The sequence below is a fragment of the Oryzias latipes genome, chromosome 15, assembly GCF_053564925.1.
Source record: "Oryzias latipes strain Hd-rR chromosome 15, Olatipes_Hd-rR_3.1".
NCBI classification, from domain to species: Eukaryota; Metazoa; Chordata; class Actinopteri; order Beloniformes; family Adrianichthyidae; genus Oryzias; species Oryzias latipes.
The window spans coordinates 24,172,165-24,191,872 of NC_136251.1; the positions used below are offsets into that span (position 1 = coordinate 24,172,165).

The window sequence follows — 19,708 nt, forward strand, 5'->3', positions numbered from 1 at the left end:
ATCTACCAATGCTGTTGTGGATTACAATGTCAATATAATCTGCACCTATTAGTTTATATTCATGCTGCAGAAGGAGATTTCATCTTCTGGTCGGACATGGTCCACGAACCAGAGGTTTGTGTGGATGTGTCCCTTGCTACAGGGAAAAAAAAGATCAGAAGTTTTTTTTTGGAATTGTAAAGATTGGCCTCAGTCAAATCATAGTAATGTGCACATATAGTACCTTTACTGGATGAAAAAAAAACTACTAAAGCAAACCACCTTTTTTTAGCAATTAAAATCATCTGGGAATGACGTTTGGGACACTATATTGCTTCCATTATTAAGGTTTATGCATTCATTAGCATTACAACAAAATCTGCTTCTAGACAGTAAAATATCTGCTACATCCCTGATTTTACCCCCAGCTTAACCCCTTGAGTGCCAATGGGAAGTCTGTCTTTGTCCCCTCTAAAGCCTCATCACTTCTTATATACTTATGTTTTGCTTCATGGTGTTTGTAGGGATGATGGGGGGGGGGGGGGGGGGGGGGAGGAAACATGTGGCCATCACATCATGTCTAAAACAATCAACTAATGGCAGAAATCCTAGACCGGGATCCTGAGTGGTTTTTAATCTGTCGTACCTTTGCCTCAGGTCCAGTTGACCTCCAGATGTTATAATATTTTATTCAAGATGTTGCTGATAGGCAGGTGGATTATTGCTTCTACAGTGATAGTAACTCACCCTCTGGACTGGCAGACTATCCAGGGTGTCCCCAGCCTTCACCTTCAGTCCTCGGCTCTCTCCTGCAACACTGTAACCCCGAATGGGAACATTTTAATTTAGTTTTTAGTGTTGTTTGTTTTTATTCAGTTTAAAAATTTCTAAATGTGTTTTTTGTTTTTGTTTTGTCATAATCTGGCATCCCCTGCAGTCCAAAACCATGCATGTTAAAGTTATTAGCGTTTCTAAATGGGGTGCCACCGAGAAACTTCATTTGAGTTGTTCTTTATTGCTCTTTTTTGATGGACTGAGCAGTTTGTACTGTTTCTTTTGGAGTAGACCTTGGTTCTCTTACGTTGAATAAGATACATTTGATGCAGAAAGTGTTTTAGGTGTTGTGCACCTGTCATAGTTTGGGTTTGATGTATTTGTATGCTTCTGTGCTTTGCACCTGGTTTGTGTTGCATAAATCACTTTACACCAGTTCTGTTTGTCACGTCTTTGCCCTTAAAGTCTCACTCCAGTGAAAATCCTGTTTTTGGTGTTTTTAACATGTTCTTGTGGCATTTCTCCCATGATGGAGAACATGAAGAAAATTAACTTTAAAATAGCTTTTCTGAGTATTTCTGAGGAAGTAAAAATAAAAATAAAATAAAAAATGTCCCCCCCCCCCCATTTTTCCCCCCAGATGAAATATAAGTAGCCGTTTTTAGCCAACAGTTAAAATTTCTGACACTCTGCCCATACTATGTGTTCAATCTGTCATTGTCTGTTTGCAGTCTTTGAAAAAAGCTGAGATCCAGTCAGCATCTGTCTGTCCCTAAAGGAAGCAGCTCTGCTGCTCAACCTGGCATTTGGTTGATGTGACACGAATGACCCCTGCAACAGTAACTGAGGGGGGCAAAATCAATACTGTATCATTTATCAGTAACAAGCTGATATCACTGATGGCCAAAAAACCAGGGAAAAAAGTCAAAGAGGGGGAAGCTAAAATGAGGAAAACCAGAAGATTATAAAAGCTGCAGTGAGACGAGTTACAATTTAGGGAAATTAAACCCAAAAATAGTTTTGCTTGTGAAAATGTGCAAATATTTCATGTCTCAGCTAGAGAAATTTTTTAAAATTGAAAAGGTTTTGTGTAGATGTGTTGACATACCATCTAAACCTCGTGATCAAATCGAAAGAATGTAGCTGTGCTGATGTCTTTCATTTTATCTTTCACCCATCAGTTTTCACAACTATGCACTGTTTGTTCACTCTCCCTTTAGAACCTTACAAATATTTCCAAAATAATTATAAAAAGTATTGGAGGCCAAGTTTCTCAGCAACAATGCTCTGTGTTTTCCGTCAGGTGTGAGGAACAAGCCTAAAGACAGCGAAGCTCCTGGAATGAGAGCTCCCTGCCATTCGGCTGTCTGCCCCGGACCACCAGGAGGAGCGTGCTGGGTGACACACTGAGGTGAATCACCTTGCTAAAGAAATAAAAGCCATTGAGCAGTCATTGATGATGCTGACCTTCAATATTTGCTGACTCCAACCCCCCTCCCCTCCCATTCTTCCTGCTGCTATTATTTCTTCTGTTTCTCACCCTCCTCTTCTGTTTAGATCTTTTTATTTTTGGTTTTGTTTTTCTGCAAAGTGTTGAGTATTGATGCAGATTAAACATACGCTTATTTTCTTTTGTACATTCACTCATACTAATTTTAATTAAAGGTCTTTTAAGACTCTCACAAAGAAGGTTGTGTGCAGACAGATACCTGGTTGTATTTGTGGTACAGGAAGAGAAAGAAGCACATAAAAAATGATTTGAGGTTTGTAGTGGAGTCAATGTGGCATTTGATTCCTGCAGGCCATCTAACACCATGTAAAGCAAGTAATGTGTTTTTCTATGCCTATATGTCCAACATTTTTGTCTTTTGAGCCAAAGTTTCCTGACATGAACTCCTAATTTCATCCCCCGGTTTTAGATATGACCCTAAAGAGCTGGGTTTGTTAGACAATCATGTTTGGTGTCTTCCTCGACTCTTTAAGTTGCCATAAAATAACATACATTTTCATTTTAACGATTGGATTCATATCAATATTGGTTTATTCTGAACCATACCATTTACTGATGTGAAATCGATCCAGGACACCAGGACATCTTGAGCCAAAAACAAAGTAATTCAGTAATTTTGTTGGTGAAAAGCAATATCAACATTTGACCGTTATTGTAATAGTTTAACTTCCCCATACTTTCCTTATCTGTTGGGTTTGTGCTGGCCTGTGTAGGTTCTACATGATCGTCTTAGCTGATGCACTCTCTTTAAACTGTAGGTTATTATTACCAGTTAGGAAGCTGATAGAAGGCTTTTGCTGACTCACACATGCCCGCTCCCACACTCAGTGTCGCACACACATCTAAACTCCAAACAAAAGCTTTCCAATGTGGTATTTTCAGATTGAAGAGGTGGACCATGTTAATGGCAGTAGAGTGCCCAGTCAGAGTGCAGAAGTTGGCTCTGTTTTTTTTCTCTCACTGAGGGACTCAGAGCGAGTTACAAAGTTGTTCCAGGAAACAAAAAGTACACAGATATGCACAAACACCTACACACCCCCACATAAAAACACACATTATTCACTCCTCCTACTGATTTTCCATGGTAGCACATAATAGCAAACCAAGACTGGTTGGCTCATAAAGGAACAGTAATGTCTTTGACACAAAAACAAAGGTACACAGGGAGGGTTAAGGACACAAAATGTGTGTTTGTAGCTGTTAAAGACCCACTCCAATGATATTTTGTGTTTTTTAACATGTTCTTGTGACATTTTTTTACATGATGAATGACATATAAAGAAAATTATGATTAAAACAATATTTCTGAATATTTCTTGATTCAAATTGTTGTGAATCGGGAGCAGACAAAAAAATGCTGTTTGAAAAATCTTATATTTGTTCAGTACAAACTACAGTCGGTGGGCCACGAGCTCCCTGCTCTGCTCCATTTCGACATCTACTTGGACACAAAAAGATGTGTGTATGTCTTCGATTTCCTCGTCCGAGCTGGCATCTGGCTTATAACTGTGCAGCTGGACTGCTCCAATATTACTCGTCGTTTTTATTGCACTGCTAATTAATTTAGGGTTGTGAGGGGCTGTTAGCTAGCAGGAGAGAGTGTAAAAAAGGAATGGTTGAAGGTAGGCTTACTCCACGTCAACGGTCCCGCCCACAACTCAGAGGTTCTTTTATAATAGATCAAAAAATGATCAGAATGGGACTTTAACATGCTAGTTTTTAAATGGGGTTGCACTGAATACTGGTTTTACAAATGTCAAAATGGCACAGATGTGAAATCATGCGGTTGAAAGTGTCACTTTAGACAATTTGCCATTTATGGGAAAATAGTGTCTTCATGTCACAAATTGTACTTATTTAACAAAAATGCTGCTGTTTTTTTCTCATGCTTTTTATGCATTAATTAAAAGGATTTTTGTGATTTTATAGAGGTTAGAAATGGAAAAAAAAATCCTTCCCAACAGACAAACAGATTCTTGTGAGCAACAGAAATAATCTGATATTATATTATCAGCTTCTTCACTTATTATCAGTTAAAAGTAAAACAAGTTCCTGGGTCGTGTGATTTGAGGAAACCTGCACTCACTTTCATGTAGAGCCCCACAACTGTGCCTCAGCAGAAGATGTGCAGAAACATGTTATGTAATTCACCCCATCTGAATTAATTGACCAACCCCCCCCCCCCCCCCCCCCCTTTGCTGCTTATACAGAGGCTGCAGCTCTTGATCTAGTCAATGTGGTTTGATAACCACACAGCTGCATGTTCCTGTGCCAAAGGGCAGAGACGGAAAACCGAGCAGGGGGAGTACGGTGCTCCCCCTGATGCCCGGGCACTCTTAACGGTTGGAACGTATAACATGTTTCTCAAACTGTTAAATTTGACGCAGGATCGTGTTTATGCAGGGAATGTGCAGAAAGGGGTGGATAAATTTCAGGCTAAAAAGAGACTGGGGAGGAGAGTAGCATGGGTGTGCGTTAAAAGAGGCTAACTAGAGGCAGAGGGGCTGGCAGACAAAAAGTGGGAGATGTGGACGAGGAGGGGGAGGCGGTGCTAAGGCAGACAGCAGGGAAGGAAAGCTGAGAAGAGGAACAGTTGAGTAAAGTGAAAGGAGAGGACAAGGAGAGGGCAGGACAGAAGAATAAAGGGGGGAGCTTCCATTTGAAAGTCCTTGTTCCAGGATATGAAGTCCTGGAGCGGTAAAGAGGCAACAGCAGGAAACTGGAATGTGGTTGTGAAGAGGTAGACAGACAAACGGGAGACACAGAGGAGAAAAATCTCAGTTGAGATTTGTAGGGATATTTTTTTTCCAAATTCTTTTTCCCAAGAGACAAAGAGAAGTGGATACAGCAATGCAGGGCTCTAACCAGGGTGCGTATTGTTGCATGTGTCTTCAATTCTCCAAACTGCTGTTCTCCTTCAGTTGTTTTCTGAGTGAATGGGGACTTTGGTGAAGGAATAACTTTGTGCTTCTGAGTCTGTGTGAAACCATTTTTAATGGTGGTATCCGTTGTGGAAATTGTATTAATGGAATGTGTAACGGAAAGAAGCAATTTGGTTGACAGGCGCGTTGACGCGTCCATGCAGCTTGGACTGGAAATGACTCCAGTGAGATGTTAATCCAGAATTTTCAGAGAATTTGAGAAATGCACCAAACCTCCAACAATTGTCTATGAATCACCTGATTGGCACCAGTTAGACATGTGATTAAACGTGCACAGTTTAGCATAGATTTGTAATGGTGGTTTAATGACTTTTATAGTGTTGTCTGTTTTTAAAACCCTGATCCCAGCTCATTTACTTTTTATGGTCTGTTAGGAGCATCGATCTGAAATCTTAGCCTCCAGAAAGCTGTTCCAGCCTTTGGACAGTTGGCCTGGAGCAGAGGGAGGTGGGGAGGGAGAGGGTCTGTCTCAACATGCTCCAAAGATAAGAAAGCACAAGTCACAAATATCCTCCTTTAGCGGGGTTCTTTTCAAAAGTTTGACCAATGCAAGCCATCCTTCAACCCAGTGGATTTAAGAGGAAACTACTTTTTCTTTAAATAAAAAACACAATGTATTTCCTTTAATGACAGGACTTCATGTAATTGAGACCTCCTATTGCAGCTCCTCATCGGGTTTCTTTTATCTTGACAGTGGTGTGTCAGCAGATATGTCTATAAACATCTCTTGTCCATTTACTTAGTTCTTTTGTTGCACCTTTGCAGTGATTTACGTGTTTTATTGCAGTGATCCAGGACTATAATTACCCAACACAGCCCATCAGAGGATTGCTCTATAAAAGCTCCAATGTTTTTGCGAGAATTAGCTTGAGTTAAGGAGCTGAAGGGGAGTGAGAGTACAAAAGTAGAAGACGGGTTACCTCATCTGCACTTAGCAAAATAAATGAGCTAAATGCGTGTCACACGTTGCAGGTTACAACTCTTTCCAGGCGTGTTGGGTCATGCTTTTTCAGTGTGTGGACGGTGCATGAGTTTGCACAGTATTAAATAAAATAGTCTTAAAGTGTCATGTCTTTGCTTTTGTTCTTCTTCCTCTGATTGCAACAGCATTCAAGTCCCACTCAGATCATCTTTCGATCTATTGTAAAAGCATTCCCAGTGGTCTTGTAATTAGGATTGTGCTGTTTTTAGCCAAAATCCAAAAACCTTTACTGTTTTCTAAAAATGAGTTTCTGCAGATCGGCGGAAGTTCATTAGAAACTCACCTCTAAGGTTGTGAACTGGACTCTTGCTAGCTTACAGTCCCTGACAACCACAACCTAACATTACAACAAAAATTACAACATTACAACAAAATTGCCAAAAAAAACTGAGCTATCCAGATGTACAGGTTTGAGCCAGATGCCAGCTCAGACAAGGAAAGCATAGAAGTACTTACTCGGAAAGCTTACATTTCTTCATGTGTCCTCAGTTATGAGAAAATGCCACAAAAAACATGTTAAAAACATAATTTTCTTTGCAGTGGGTCTTTAAAGTTGTTTCTATTTCAGATGCCAGATTTATTTTTGACTTATTTTCAAACCAATCTAAAGATTAACACCCTGTGCTGCACAACTGGCATATGCAAAGTTGATAGATTAAAAAGAAAGCGACAGAACAAGGTTTCACTCCTAAATGATCGGCTGCAAAATCCAATCTGTGTTGCACGATAGCGACAGCGAAGAGGGGAGGATTTAGACGCAAGTGTGTGGATAATATTAATTCTTTAAGCCTGCCGAAAGATAAACCGGTTATGTATTTGAAGTATAGCGAATAATTTTGATAATTATTAATACATCCAATTTGTTTTTACTCTTGCAGCTTCAGGCCCCCTGCTGTGGAGAAAATTATGTTTTCCTGTACTGCTGTAGGACAAAAAGTGGAGCGCAGTGTCCCTGTGGTACAGTGATGATTCTGAGTGAAGTCAAAATAAGAGCATCCCAACATAAAATATTTCAAAGTGATTTAAAAGCATTCACAAAATAATTTCCAGAAACCAGGCGGAGTGTCAGAGTTTGATACTGAGCATGGAGGAGCTCTAGGGACATGAAGCAGCATCACAAAAGGATGGAGAGACGGCAAGAGGGGAGGACCTGGCTTCTCTTTAGCTTCCTGAATAAGTATTCTTATTGCCAGTCTGTCTCCCTTTCCATCATTCTCAGCAAAGATGGAATGTTTGAAAACATCTGCACATGTGCCTCTTTGCCATGTCAGATATTTCTGAAAAGAGTGGATGTGAATTATACATGGAGGCTGGCATAGTTACACCGAAGCGTTGCTGCTTATGTAACAGCTGCTGTGCAACTCATTTGCCTGCCTGTGTTTTAAAGTGCTCCATGAGTGAGTGTGTGTGCGTGCAATCCATGTGTGGATTGCACAGTTTGTGTTGCGCCCTACTTTAGCTGTGATCCGTAATTTGACAACAAAACCTGTGACAACTTTCGCTAAATGTTCTGAAAGAGCTTTGCCATCAACGATGTCCCACTTTCCCTCACTGAAGGATGCAAGAAAGGACTCTCCTTTATCCTGCCTCATGTAAAGGTCATATTGTCAGTCAAAGTGTGGTCCTTTTCAGTTTTGCACTGTCTTGTGCTAAACTGAAACAATGGCTTTCCACTTTGTAAGCTGCTTCAGGGGGAAGGGTGAGGTGCCATGGATGGTTTACGAGGGAAAACTTTCCTTTTTCTCTCTAGCTGGTACAATGAGAGGTCAGAGCTGCCTTCGTGGCTGTTCTGGAGGTGGTCCAGCTAAAACTCAATGGTAAAGATGCAGAAAGCTTCATTAAATTCAAATTATGCTGACAAATGGTCGTCTGCTGCCCAAATTATTACCTCCATCCCTGCACCCAGAGCTCTCTATATTTCCAGTGTCTGTGGGTTTGACCGCTGACCAATGCTGGATAAATTTCACTGGCTGGAAAAAATCCTGGAAAATCCAGTATTTGAAGAAGGAAAGGAATGTCAACCAAAATCCACTTTTTCTCAAAGCTGTAACCTTATTTTTTCCCACTAGCAGCTGATTGTGACACCTTTTAAAGTCTACGATTGTCTTTTTTTTATTCTCTTTCTAAAAATATAGATTGTTGAAATAATCTAGAGAGGTCTGAATGAAGTTGTCATTAAGTGTTGATGTGGAGTTACATTAATGTAGTTTTTTAAACCTGCCAATATGACTATGATTTAAAACATCACAATGCAAAAGCTAAAAATGGATATTTTCATAAAAAGAGGTTCCAGCTTTTATAGTCACTAAAAAACCTCTATATTGTCCCTTTTGAAAACAACACTAGGAATCTTTCCAGTAAATGTTTAAAAAATGTATTAAACATCACTTAGGCTATAGTAAATTAGTCCTTTATGTCATGTTTACATGCAAAAAATGAAAAAAGATTTTTTTTTTTAAAAGAACAGTTGATTGGTAACAACAAAGAAAAACTATTAAACTGTAGATTGCCCCACTCTAATCATCTTTTAAATCTCAAAGTGTTCCCATCGGTTTTTAATTATGGTTGTGCCATTTTTAGACCAAGTCAAAAAACTTGTAATGTTTTCTAGGGAACAAAGTTTCTGCACAGCGGCAGGACTTCATTAGAAATTTGCCTCCGAGTTGTAAGTGAGACTGTTGCGTGGAGGGGTGGAGATATTTAAATCCAAATTGAAGATGCATTCTAACTTAGCTTTTTAATAAATTATTCATTCTACTTACTTACTTGAGTAATTGGCTTTTAAGTATTTTATGGCTTTTATGGTTTTCACTTAAAACTTTTTACACTGTCTTATCTTTCAATGTCTCCCTAAAATTTTAGCTACAGCATTTCCTTCCTTTTTCTGTTCGCCTTTTGTTGTTTTTATTCTGTTGTGTCTTATGACTTTTGATGAAAGGTATTTTTTTTAATGTGATGTTTTTTTAAAAGTTGAAAAACCGTAAACCTTTGGGGAAAAAATGTGAAGCAGCTCCTTTATCTTCCTTTGATTTATAATTTTTTTTACGCAAACCGAGCAAAATATTGGTATAAAAATTATAAATATAAAACTGCAACAACTTTGGACTGGCATTTTAATGTTATTTTTTAAGTATTACTGGTAGTTTTTCATTAGGTTCAACCCTCACAGGAAGTGTGGGACTTTCTGTGCCCTCGTGTGTGCATTTGTGGCAGTCTCCAGCCTGCAGTCTTAGACTCTAACCTTTGAATTAAGGCCAGATGCTTTGAGAAAAGGCCGACCTGTCTTCTGTCGGATTTTGGACTCGCACAAAAACACACTCCCTCATTCACCTATTCACTTACTCTTTCCCTTCCTTCCTCCACTCATTCTTCCTGTCTTGCTATCTCATTTCACCCTGAGCCTGAAAAATGTGGGCCTCCGCTGCCATGGCAACTCTTCCAAACACAGAGAGCGGCTAAAGTTTGCTACGGTAACAAGTCTGTTATAAAAGAAGAGGAGAAGGGGGGGGGGGGGGGGGGTCTGAAGGAGGAGGACCTGTTGCCAATTTCCTGACTCACTTTTATAAGATCTTATTTGTTTCAACAGAAAAAAAGCCCAGAACAAATGTGGATGTATGCAGCAGACTGTATGTGCAAAAAGTTTCAAATTTACAATCTTAGCAGTGTTAAAGAGCATATTCCTTATCTAGCTTGAGCTGGAAGAGATTTGGTATGGATGCAGCGGGTTAAAAACACTCCCATACGAAGCCAAATGGGGGAAGGTGACAAGAAGCATCTACTTAAGTAGACATTCATTGTGCTGGAATTGAGGCATAATATGACCTTAGGCAATTTGGCAAAACATTAAAAGGCCTTCCTCCTTTTACTCTGAGGTTGGACGACTCCATTAAAATCCCAACTGTTTGAAGTTTTATCGTAGTTTTTTTTCATTGAGTGACAAATGTTGGGGTGGATTAGGTGTGGACTTATGTCAGTACGTCATGGCTTTGCCTGTACTTGTGGATTCTCTTGTTAGCAGCTTTCAAGGATTATTATGACTCCCTTTTGCATGTTGGTTTTCTCTTTAATTCCATCTCTCGCCTCCATCTGCTGAGATCACTGGTCCCTTATTTATCAAGGCCACCCAGGCTCTGTTTACCAAAGTGCTGTTTCTGTAGAGCAAGCGCTCAGCTTCACATCACACCATTTCAGGATCTCACTTTGTCATGGAAAGCACTGTTTGACTACTGAGTTTGTGATGCAGCCACCCATTGAGGCATAACTCTAGCCGAAAAGTCTGATTTGACGATTGTTATTCTTGCCACATGTGTTGGCAATCTTCACACCATCATCTGATAAGTCACATTTTGGTTTTGGGTTAAAAGAGGCAACGTGTAGCCAGTAAGATGAGTAGAGAGATGCATTAAAAGAATCTAGATAAGAGAGATGGAAGTGATATTCCAGCACAGGAAGAGAGGAGGGAAGGATGTGGCTGAAAATAAGTAGGAACAGGAAAAATGAATGAGCATAGTGAAGGAGGTAGATCTGTCATGGAAAAAAAGTTGCCTGCATTAACCATTTCAATAGTTCTGAACACTTTGTTTTAACTCTTTGAAACCTTTATACTGCTCTAAAGGAAAAGACTGCTCACAATTTGTATAGTGTTTAAAGACCCACTCCAAAGAAAATTGTGTTTTGGTGTTTTATCATTTTCTTGCTGCTTTTTTATTTCGATAATGGAGGACATATATAAAGAAAATTAAGGTTAAAATTTCATTTCTGAGTATTTCTTTATTCAAAACGCTGCAAATCATTAGGAGCAGAAAAAAATGGCATTTGAAAAAGTTTGTAGTCGTGATGTAAAAGCTACTAGCTCCCTGCTCCACGCCATTCTGATGCATCCACTTGGAGACGAATAGATCCGTGTGCGTCTGCAAATTCCTAGTCCAAGCTGGTATCTGGCTCAAAACATGAGTCCCTTTTAGTAATTCTTATTTACTAGGACACAAAATGTTACCCTAAGTCCTCTTCAAATAGAAAAAAAAAAATGTTCTGCAGTTTAGGAATAGTGAATGGGAGTTGGCTGACTAAATATAAACAATTATTTGAGATCTCAAAGACAATGTTGACACAAAAGCCTTAATTTGTAATGAGACATTTTTAAGAAAATGCTTGTGTCCTTTGAAAGGTTGGAGTAGAATGGTCTGGAGCAACATCCATTTTACACCCGATTCAGACAAATGTGACCCATTATCAGGTCGCTTTTGAGCTGACAAGCTCAATTTGGTGTGTTAGGGGAAATAATGTAAAACATGCAGGACTGGTGTACTTGAAGACCAGATTTGGAAGACACTGACATAGATGAGGCACTATTTCTGTTTGTGAACTTTTTAAACTGAACAAACTCACCTGTCACCAATTCTGTAATGTTTCATCCACATAATTGTATCTCAGTTGTATCTCAATTGCTAGACTCTTTTTCAACTTTTTTATTTATGTGTTTTTATAAGATAAAACAGAAAAGTGCACTTCTTGCACATTCAATTGTTTTAAAAACATTAAGTTTTTTCGTGACATTTTTCTGGGCAAAACATGAGTTTTTCTGAATGATTTTGAAATTAATGCATTTATTGTTCATTGTCAGATAAAACACTGCCCATCATTTTGTTTAAAATCTGCTTTCAGTTGTACTTTCACAAGACTTGAGAGACTGGGAAAACTGGAAGAAAGTCTCGATTTTCTATTAAATAATTTTTTTTCTTTGCTAGATCCTTGCATTCCCAGACTTCTGTCTAAAACTCCTCAAACTGGATTATTGATTCCAAGTGTGCACAGTACTCAAGCCTCTGTGGAGCCTCTTTTTCTCGGACCAGTACCTGATATTGGAAAATTCCCTAAACCTCTTCAGTCCACCCCCCCCCCCCCCCCACCTCTCACACACACACACCACCGCCACTTTGCCTGCTTTGTGCCCTCACCGCTTAAATCCTTTCTTTTTTCTGCTCCCAAATTCTTGCTTTTCTAACCCCTGAGCCCGGCACTCTCTGGAACAGCTTAGAGGTTGTGATTGCAGGATACATTCTGCTGGTTAAAGTAGCCGCTAACAGGCTTCCTTTCCTGGTATTATCATTCGACTTATCATAACAGGATTATTTAGTCATCACAGAACCGTCCTCTGGATAATGTTGAAGAGCTGCTTGAGAACTTCTTTCGTCTGAAATCTCACCTTCAACTCTCATCGGTACAGTTGTTGGCAAGTGTAGGGGGAACTAACATTCAGTCTTGAGCTATCATCATTTAGCAGCGTTGGAGAGGAAAGGTGAAGTGAAAAATGATCTGGTGCAGAGATTACCTGCAACACTGCTGGAATTTATTTTTGAAAGAAAAATTGGATGTCTGGCTGAGAGAATTGCCTCATGAAAGACTTTTATCATGATTTGAAACACTAGAGATGTTTTCTATATTTAACAACTATTTTTGATCTCTGCCTGTCTCAGTTTCTTTTAGGAGACGAATATGTGTGTGATGGGGTGGTGTGGGAAGCTTCAAGGCCTCCAATAACTGGAGCGAAACAAGCAGTCAGCAACATCTGAGAGAGAAAATTAGCTTTGGAGATTTGTTGCCAGAGCAGCCGTAACAAAATGCCACTCCAAGAGGTCACAGGGGTGGGGGTGAAGAATCAAACCAGCTCCCTAAAACTCATCAGGGGTCACAGGGTAACTGCTTTGGAAGGGGGGGGGGGGTCATTTTTTATAGTCACAGAGTGTTGTTAATTCTATTATCCCTGCCTGAGAGGTCCTTGTCAGGACCTTGGTTGAGGAGGAGGAGGAGGGGGAGGAGGAAGAGGTGGCCTCTTATAAGGTAAAGGGAGTTTGAGAGGCCTGACTCTATTGGCATGAGAAGCAATCACATACCACACATATCTTGTTTTCCTTGACTCATGTGCACTCACAGTCTATCTTCTCCCTGAAACTCCTGTTCACTCCCTATTTTTAGACATTTTTAGTTCTTATGCAGTGAACTGATGGTGATTAGGTCCTACTGATAGATTTTAAACAAAGAATAAACCAGATTTTTTCTACAAATTAATAGAACAGGACTACTGTAAGACGTAGGGGTTATCATATTTTTTGCATATTTTTTACCTTCCATACAATAGGTTTGGTTTGCGCTAAAGATCATTTCTAAAACTAAGATTGTAGTGCTGCTCCTCCTCCTCACTGAAAAATGCAGCTCTCAAAAGCCTTTTGAGTCACAACCTTGAAATTCCTACTTCTCCAAACTGCAATTATGTGAATCCCTTTGTTTATAAAAAGAAATAGGAAAAAAATGGAACTTGAAAGATTTCTTTTTTCTAAGGATTTGAAATGGTTTGCATTCTTTAAATAATAGTTTTATTGGTTTTTCCTTTTTTTGTGCAACCTGGAGTGATTTTCACACCACTTTTTCTCTCTTTATTATTGCAGTCCTTTGTTATTCCTCTGCTTGGACTTTATATAAATAGGGATAATTGTGAATTGACAACTGCATTGAAAGTTTCTTTAACATCGTGAACACTTGAGAAAACAAAATCAAATTTTCCGAAACACAAATTTTTTTCCCTGATATTTTATGAAATAAAAATTGTTGGGTTCATATTAGTGAATGGACGTATATGGCTCTAATGCGTGTAAATGCATATACTGGGTGCAGACAGCCCCGCCCACAACTCAGAGGTGAATTTCTAATGAACTGGCTCTCTGAAGAAACAATTCCAAGAAAACGACATAGGTTTATTTTATTTTGGTTTAAAAAAAAGCATAATTATAATAAAAAGACAACTGGGAATGCTTTTACAATAGATCAAAAGATGACCGGACTTTAAATCCCAGTGGGAATGACAAAATGTCCCTATTTTAAAAGACCACAGTAATGTTTCATGAAAAAATCCTTAGTTTGTGTGAGTGTGATAGACCTGGCAGACTCCTTGCAGCCACGGCACCAAAAGGATTATTCTACCCATCCAGACAGGCTTCAATTGAACCCTACAGGATGAGTTTATCTATCCTCTTTGTCTCCCATGGCAACAAACACTGGCAAAACTATCTGCACATACATGGCTTAGTCTGACACTTTTTTTTTTACTTTAATAGTATCTGTTAATGTTTCCTCTACTAAAAATAGCACCCAGTCAGGCTATTGTGGGTTTCATCAAAGACTTTTGATGGGTGTGAAGCAGTGAGGTGAATTTCAAAGAAGATCAGAAGTAAAGCACAGTTGACAGCTCGCAGTTTGAGTCGCTGCAGATGCTGACGTGTGTTCCTCTCCCCGTGTGTGTGGTGCTCTTAGCGTTTACTTCCTCTTCTTTTCCCTCCTTCTGCTAATTAAAGACCTTGATAATTATAAATGGCTCATAAGGGATAAAGACTACAACATATTCGAAGTTGTTAGAAAACAGCTGTTTCTGTTACTGTAGCTAATGATGTGTGCAAGTAGCAGCTGTCCTGTAATCACTGTTGCTGCTGGGATTGTTGAAAGAATTGTTTTCATTTGCACGACAATTACCGGTAAGCGTTTTTAGGTTTTAAAAATAAAGACAAGACAAGACATTTATTTAAGCATTTGAATATCCCTACTTGGGTTAAAATACTGAAGTTTAATGTAGTTTAACAACTTCTTGCAGTAATTTTAGCCCTAGTATTTCCCAAACTATTAGTAAATATGTTATAATTGTGTTAGGTACTCACTCACTTTATTTTCCTATTAATAAAATATTGAAAATGTTCAAAAAAATTGGAAATTATTTTACTTAATTTATCTAAATGTTTTAAAAAGGATTACACTCTGAGATTAGTCCCAAGCTAAGACTGTTAAATGATGTTTCTGCATAAAATATAGGTAGTATCTCAGTGAGAGGAAAAATATTTGTCCAAATATGTAACAGTTTCTACGATCTTAGTATTTTTGTCTTTTTTCTCCCTTTTTCAGGTTTAGATACACTTAAATTGGCTGTAGAGATTGAAATAATGAACTTTTAAATTCAGTACATCACAAAACGCTCATTAAAAATCTACCAGATCATGTTTTCTTCAAAATATGCTTATGTGGTTTTATTTTCTGTTGTTATTTCAGGGGCAAGAATGATTCTGTTCGATCTAACATCATAAATGAACAGAAAAGCCTTTTTATTGGAAATGATGGCTTGATCTTACCTGAGGAAGCACTGGACAGTTTTGACCTGGTTGAAGCTTTAACACTGGGTTAAGTTTTCTCCCAAGTTAATCCAACGACCTGTCCCATCCCCACATCACTTTTTAAATTGTTTTACAGATCTTTTGAGAGTGACATTTTAAATCAATCAATAAAAACTTTATTGTCCTGTGAGAGAAATTTGTCTTGGGCTGAGGAGCGCACAGCTACAACATAAAGAACAAACACAACAGAATAAACTATTATCAACTGCTCTCTACACATGGGTATTTATCCTGCTGTTCTACACATGGGTATTTATCCTGCTGGGTATAAAACCTTTACTAAAGAAAACTAATTTAGATCCTATGGTTTTTAGTAACTGAAGACCTGTGTACAGCTTGCCATTTTTAAGCAAGGTTTTAGAAAAACTTGTATTTATTCAGCTGAGTGAGTTTCTCTTACAAAACAAAATCTTTGAGATAAACCAGTTTGGTTTTAGAATGAACCACAGTAGAGACGGCCTTGTTAAAACCTCATTAACCTCGTTAATGATATCAGGTGTGCCTTGGATTCAGATCAGATCTCAGTATTAGTCCTACTAGATCTAAGTGCAGCTTTTGATACTGTTGATCACCGGATCCTTGTAAACCTTGTAAATTTTATCTCATGGAAAAAAACGTTGTGGTAAGCATGGACATACACTTCTCTAAGGTCATCGCAATAAATCGTGGACCTTAACATTGACATGCTTGCACTGAGGAATGTCATCAGAAGCCACAAGGTCAGCTTTCATAGCTATGTCTCCTGATGACACAAGACCAATAAAAGCACTTTTTAACTACTTTAGATGTGAAAGCATGGATGGCAAATAATTTTCTGCAGCTCAGCCAGGAAGCAACTGAAATTTTAATTATGTATGCCTTCATCATCAGTAAAATTGATTATTGTAATGCCCAACTCGCTGGGTTCCAAAAAACAAATTTATTTATTTATTTATTTATTTATTTATTTATTTATTTATTTATTTATTTATTTATTTATCTTGTTTTAAGAATTTTCACTACATTATTAATAATTTATTTTGATATTCCTTATTTCAATGTTTTATTGTTTATTTGTTTATTACTTTTAATAGTATGTTGACTTTTTAATTCTCATTTTCATTTTAGTTTTGATTTCCGGTGCTTCCTCAGTTGGGTCCTCTCCCTCTGGCTCGGCTGCTGTTCAGTCGCCGCAGCTCTAGACAGGGACCTGCATCGCCGCCTTGCTGTGGTGAGGCTGGTCCCCACCTGTGATGCTGCATTTGGCTGGCTATGCAGCTATTCACAGAGAGGGAGGTCCCAAATATTAGCAATTCCAACAACCAACATTTTGTTTTCGTGCTCAGCCTATTTCCCATTGTCTATCTCCATCAGTTAGGGGGTTGGAGGTAGAAAAGGGGTGGGGGGAAGTGTGTAGGTCTGGGGAAGGGGTTCTGTTTTATCTTTTGTGCTGGTTTTTATATTATTTTGTTTTGTTTTGTCTTAATGTAAAGCACTTTGTGTTATGTTTTTATAGGAAAAGTGCTATATAAATAAAGTTTGATTTGATTTGTGGGTCAAGCATCTAATTCCTTTTCGATTAAGAAGTTTTAGAGACACTAAGCTAATTGGGACTTTGTCCAAAGGCTAATTAGAGACTCTGTCCCAATTAGCTTAGTGTGTCTAAATTGCCCTTGGGTGTGCATATGAGTGTGGGTGTGGCCCTGCATCAGACTGGTTACCTCTTCTGGGTGTGCTGTGCCTTTGCCCAACAGTAGCTGGGATGTCTCCAGCAACCCTGTGACCTTGAAAGGGATTCAGCAGGTTCTGAAGACGGATGGATGAACACTGTCTCAAGATAAACTGTTTATTTTAATTTCCATGTGAGATAGCCATAGTTCTTATGTCTGTGTGTTTCCTCTCTTCTCAGTGTGGGGTGTATCTGAAACGGCCAGGTTGCCATGGCTCTGGTTCAGGCCCTACCTGTGAGCGACCATCCCAATCCAGGTGTTGACATCCAGCAGTGCCGACCGTTGTCACCCCACTCCCCTTCCAGTCCCTGCTCCGGCCCCTGTGGGTCGTGCAGTTCTGAACCAACCATGGGCTCCGTCAGTTCCCTCATATCGGGCCGCACGTACCAGGAGAGGCACTGTAGAGCCGCCAGCGAATTCAATATCAAACCGCGGCGCTCCACTCCGGCTACCAACTGTTTCAGGATTCAGGATAAAACCCTTCGCAGTGGGAGCTCTCTTGAACAACTGCTGGTCGTCAGCAACCAAACGCAGCCTCAAGCTCAGGTTCTGCCTCCACCATTGCCCACCAAGAAGCAGCCCCGGCCTGGAAACACTGCCAGCGCCGGTGGAGCGGTCACTGGAGCAACAAGCGGAGCCTCTAATGGGAATTTTGGATATGTAAGCGACAAAGTTGTGGTTGAAGACTGGAATGACAACTTGATGCTCAGAACTACAAGCCCCTGCAGTGACCTCGAGGACCAAAAGGACAACAGGACTTTGAACGGGAACATTAGTGGACCTCCTCCTAAACTCGTCCCGGTGTCTGGACAATTGGAGAAGGTAAATGCAGAATGTTAAAAACATGTGTTATTAAACTGTATTTCGATTCAACATTAGAAAAGAAATGAACAAATTAGACTAAAATACTTGGTCCTATTTTTGAGTAATATTGAATTTCTTTAACTGCAAGCACCAATAATTTTAGCTTCAATTTTTGAGTCAGAATAATAGCTTGTTGTGAATTATTTTACTTTCTCAAATTCCCACTCTGATTATCTTTTGATCTATTTTAAAAGCATTCCCAGTGGTCTTTTCTTTATGATTATACCTTTTATACGCAAAAACCCCCCAAAAACCTGTAGTTTTCCTGGACATAGTTTCTGCAAAGCGGCAGGAGTTCATTAGAATTTTGTTATTGGTGGAAACGTTGGCGTGGAGTAAGCTTGCCGTGACTTTCCATCATCCCTTTTTTACATGCTCTCCTGCAAGTTTATAGCTCCCCACCCCAACATAACATTTGCAATGCAACAAAAATGTCAAGCAGTATTGGAGCTATCCAGCTGCAGAGCTGCAGAGCCAGATGCCAGCTCGGACAAGGAAATCAAAGATGTACATGAATTTATTCGTCTGAAACGGAGCAGAGCAGGGAGCTTGTGGCTTTCCGTGGTAACTTCTATGTTACACCTGCAAGCTTTAAATTTAGAGTTAAGAACAAGTTAAAAGTTAAAAACACCCAAAAAACAAAATTTTTGAGTGGATCTTTAAAAGTCCTGCTTTTAATCGACAAAGGTTGCTGTTTGTTTTAAAAAATATTATTGGTATTACTTAAACTTGTAAAGACTTAATTGAATTTAAAAATGCTCATACAGACATTTGTATCGAGAATTCTCCTTTTATATAATCTTTTCAACCTTTTCTTTTTTTTGTTGAAAAGCGTAGTTTTTCAAAAGGGGTCTTTGTTGATATTTTTCTTTTAATTATTGTTATCAAATTGGTTTAAAAATTTTCTTTTTTTTTTTAGAATTCAGGATGGAATGGCAGTCATAAAGTGAGGGTTTTCTGCATAATCAGCAGTTTGAAAATCCTAACCTTTTAGAAAACTCTCTATATTGTTGTCTGCTAGAAAGCCTTTTTTAACCCCATCATTGTCCTCTGAAGGTTCGCTGATCAATTCTCTCAGACATTTGGAGACAAGCTTGTTGCGTTTGAAGTGTTTTTAAGTCAGCAGAACTCTTTCCAGGGAATTATCATGTTTTAGATCGCATCAAAGTCTTCTTTGTGACATGTGTTTGAAGCGAAAATATGGACTAGAAAGTAGATACACTACCTTACTGGAAATGTTTTAGAGACTGTCAGCTGACACTAAATACCTGCTGGCTTTTTAAGCTTGACTGTGTTGTCTGCGACCTCTGTGCTATTTATAGAACACTTTTGGTCTTCAATTACAGCTGGAGATCACGTGGTGGAACATTCAATATTCTCATTAGGTTTTTTTCAAGTCTTGATTAAAAAAAAGACAGAGACTTTACACTCATTTGTTAGGCAGATGTAACTATCTCTGTTGCCTGCATGAACTTTCCTCTCAGCAGAAAATCAGAGCTGTTTAATTGGCTGTTTATTTCTATTGATCTGGGAGCTAGCTTCAACTACGTAGCCCGACAGACCTGGTTGGATCGTTTGACTGTCACTTGCCCTTGCAAATGCATTGTGATCAGTGCCAGGGCTCACTAACATTCAGTGGCGCATTTAATAAGGTTGGAGAGAGATCATTGAGAAAATGCTCACAGAATAAAGTTGCTTTTATCCTCCCTGTCTTTGTAGCACCTTCTGTTCTTTTT

General features: G+C 39.0%; 1 protein-coding gene across 3 annotated transcripts in view; it reads left to right on the forward strand.

Annotated features, from left to right (window-relative positions):
• Positions 1-19,708, forward strand: part of lzts2a (leucine zipper, putative tumor suppressor 2a) — a 45,198-nt gene that overhangs the window by 20,141 nt on the left and 5,349 nt on the right. Inside the window, exons 3-4 of one of the 3 annotated variants that reach the window (XM_078932016.1) lie at positions 2,057-2,164; positions 17,288-17,930. In XM_078932016.1, coding sequence (XP_078788142.1) covers positions 17,319-17,930 — 612 coding nt within the window. In that variant the 5' untranslated portion in view covers positions 2,057-2,164; positions 17,288-17,318. Of the gene's footprint in view, positions 1-2,056; positions 2,165-4,768; positions 5,133-17,287; positions 17,931-19,708 lie in introns of those variants that run through there. The other 2 variants (XM_020709573.3, XM_078932017.1) reach the window with 2 other exon arrangements.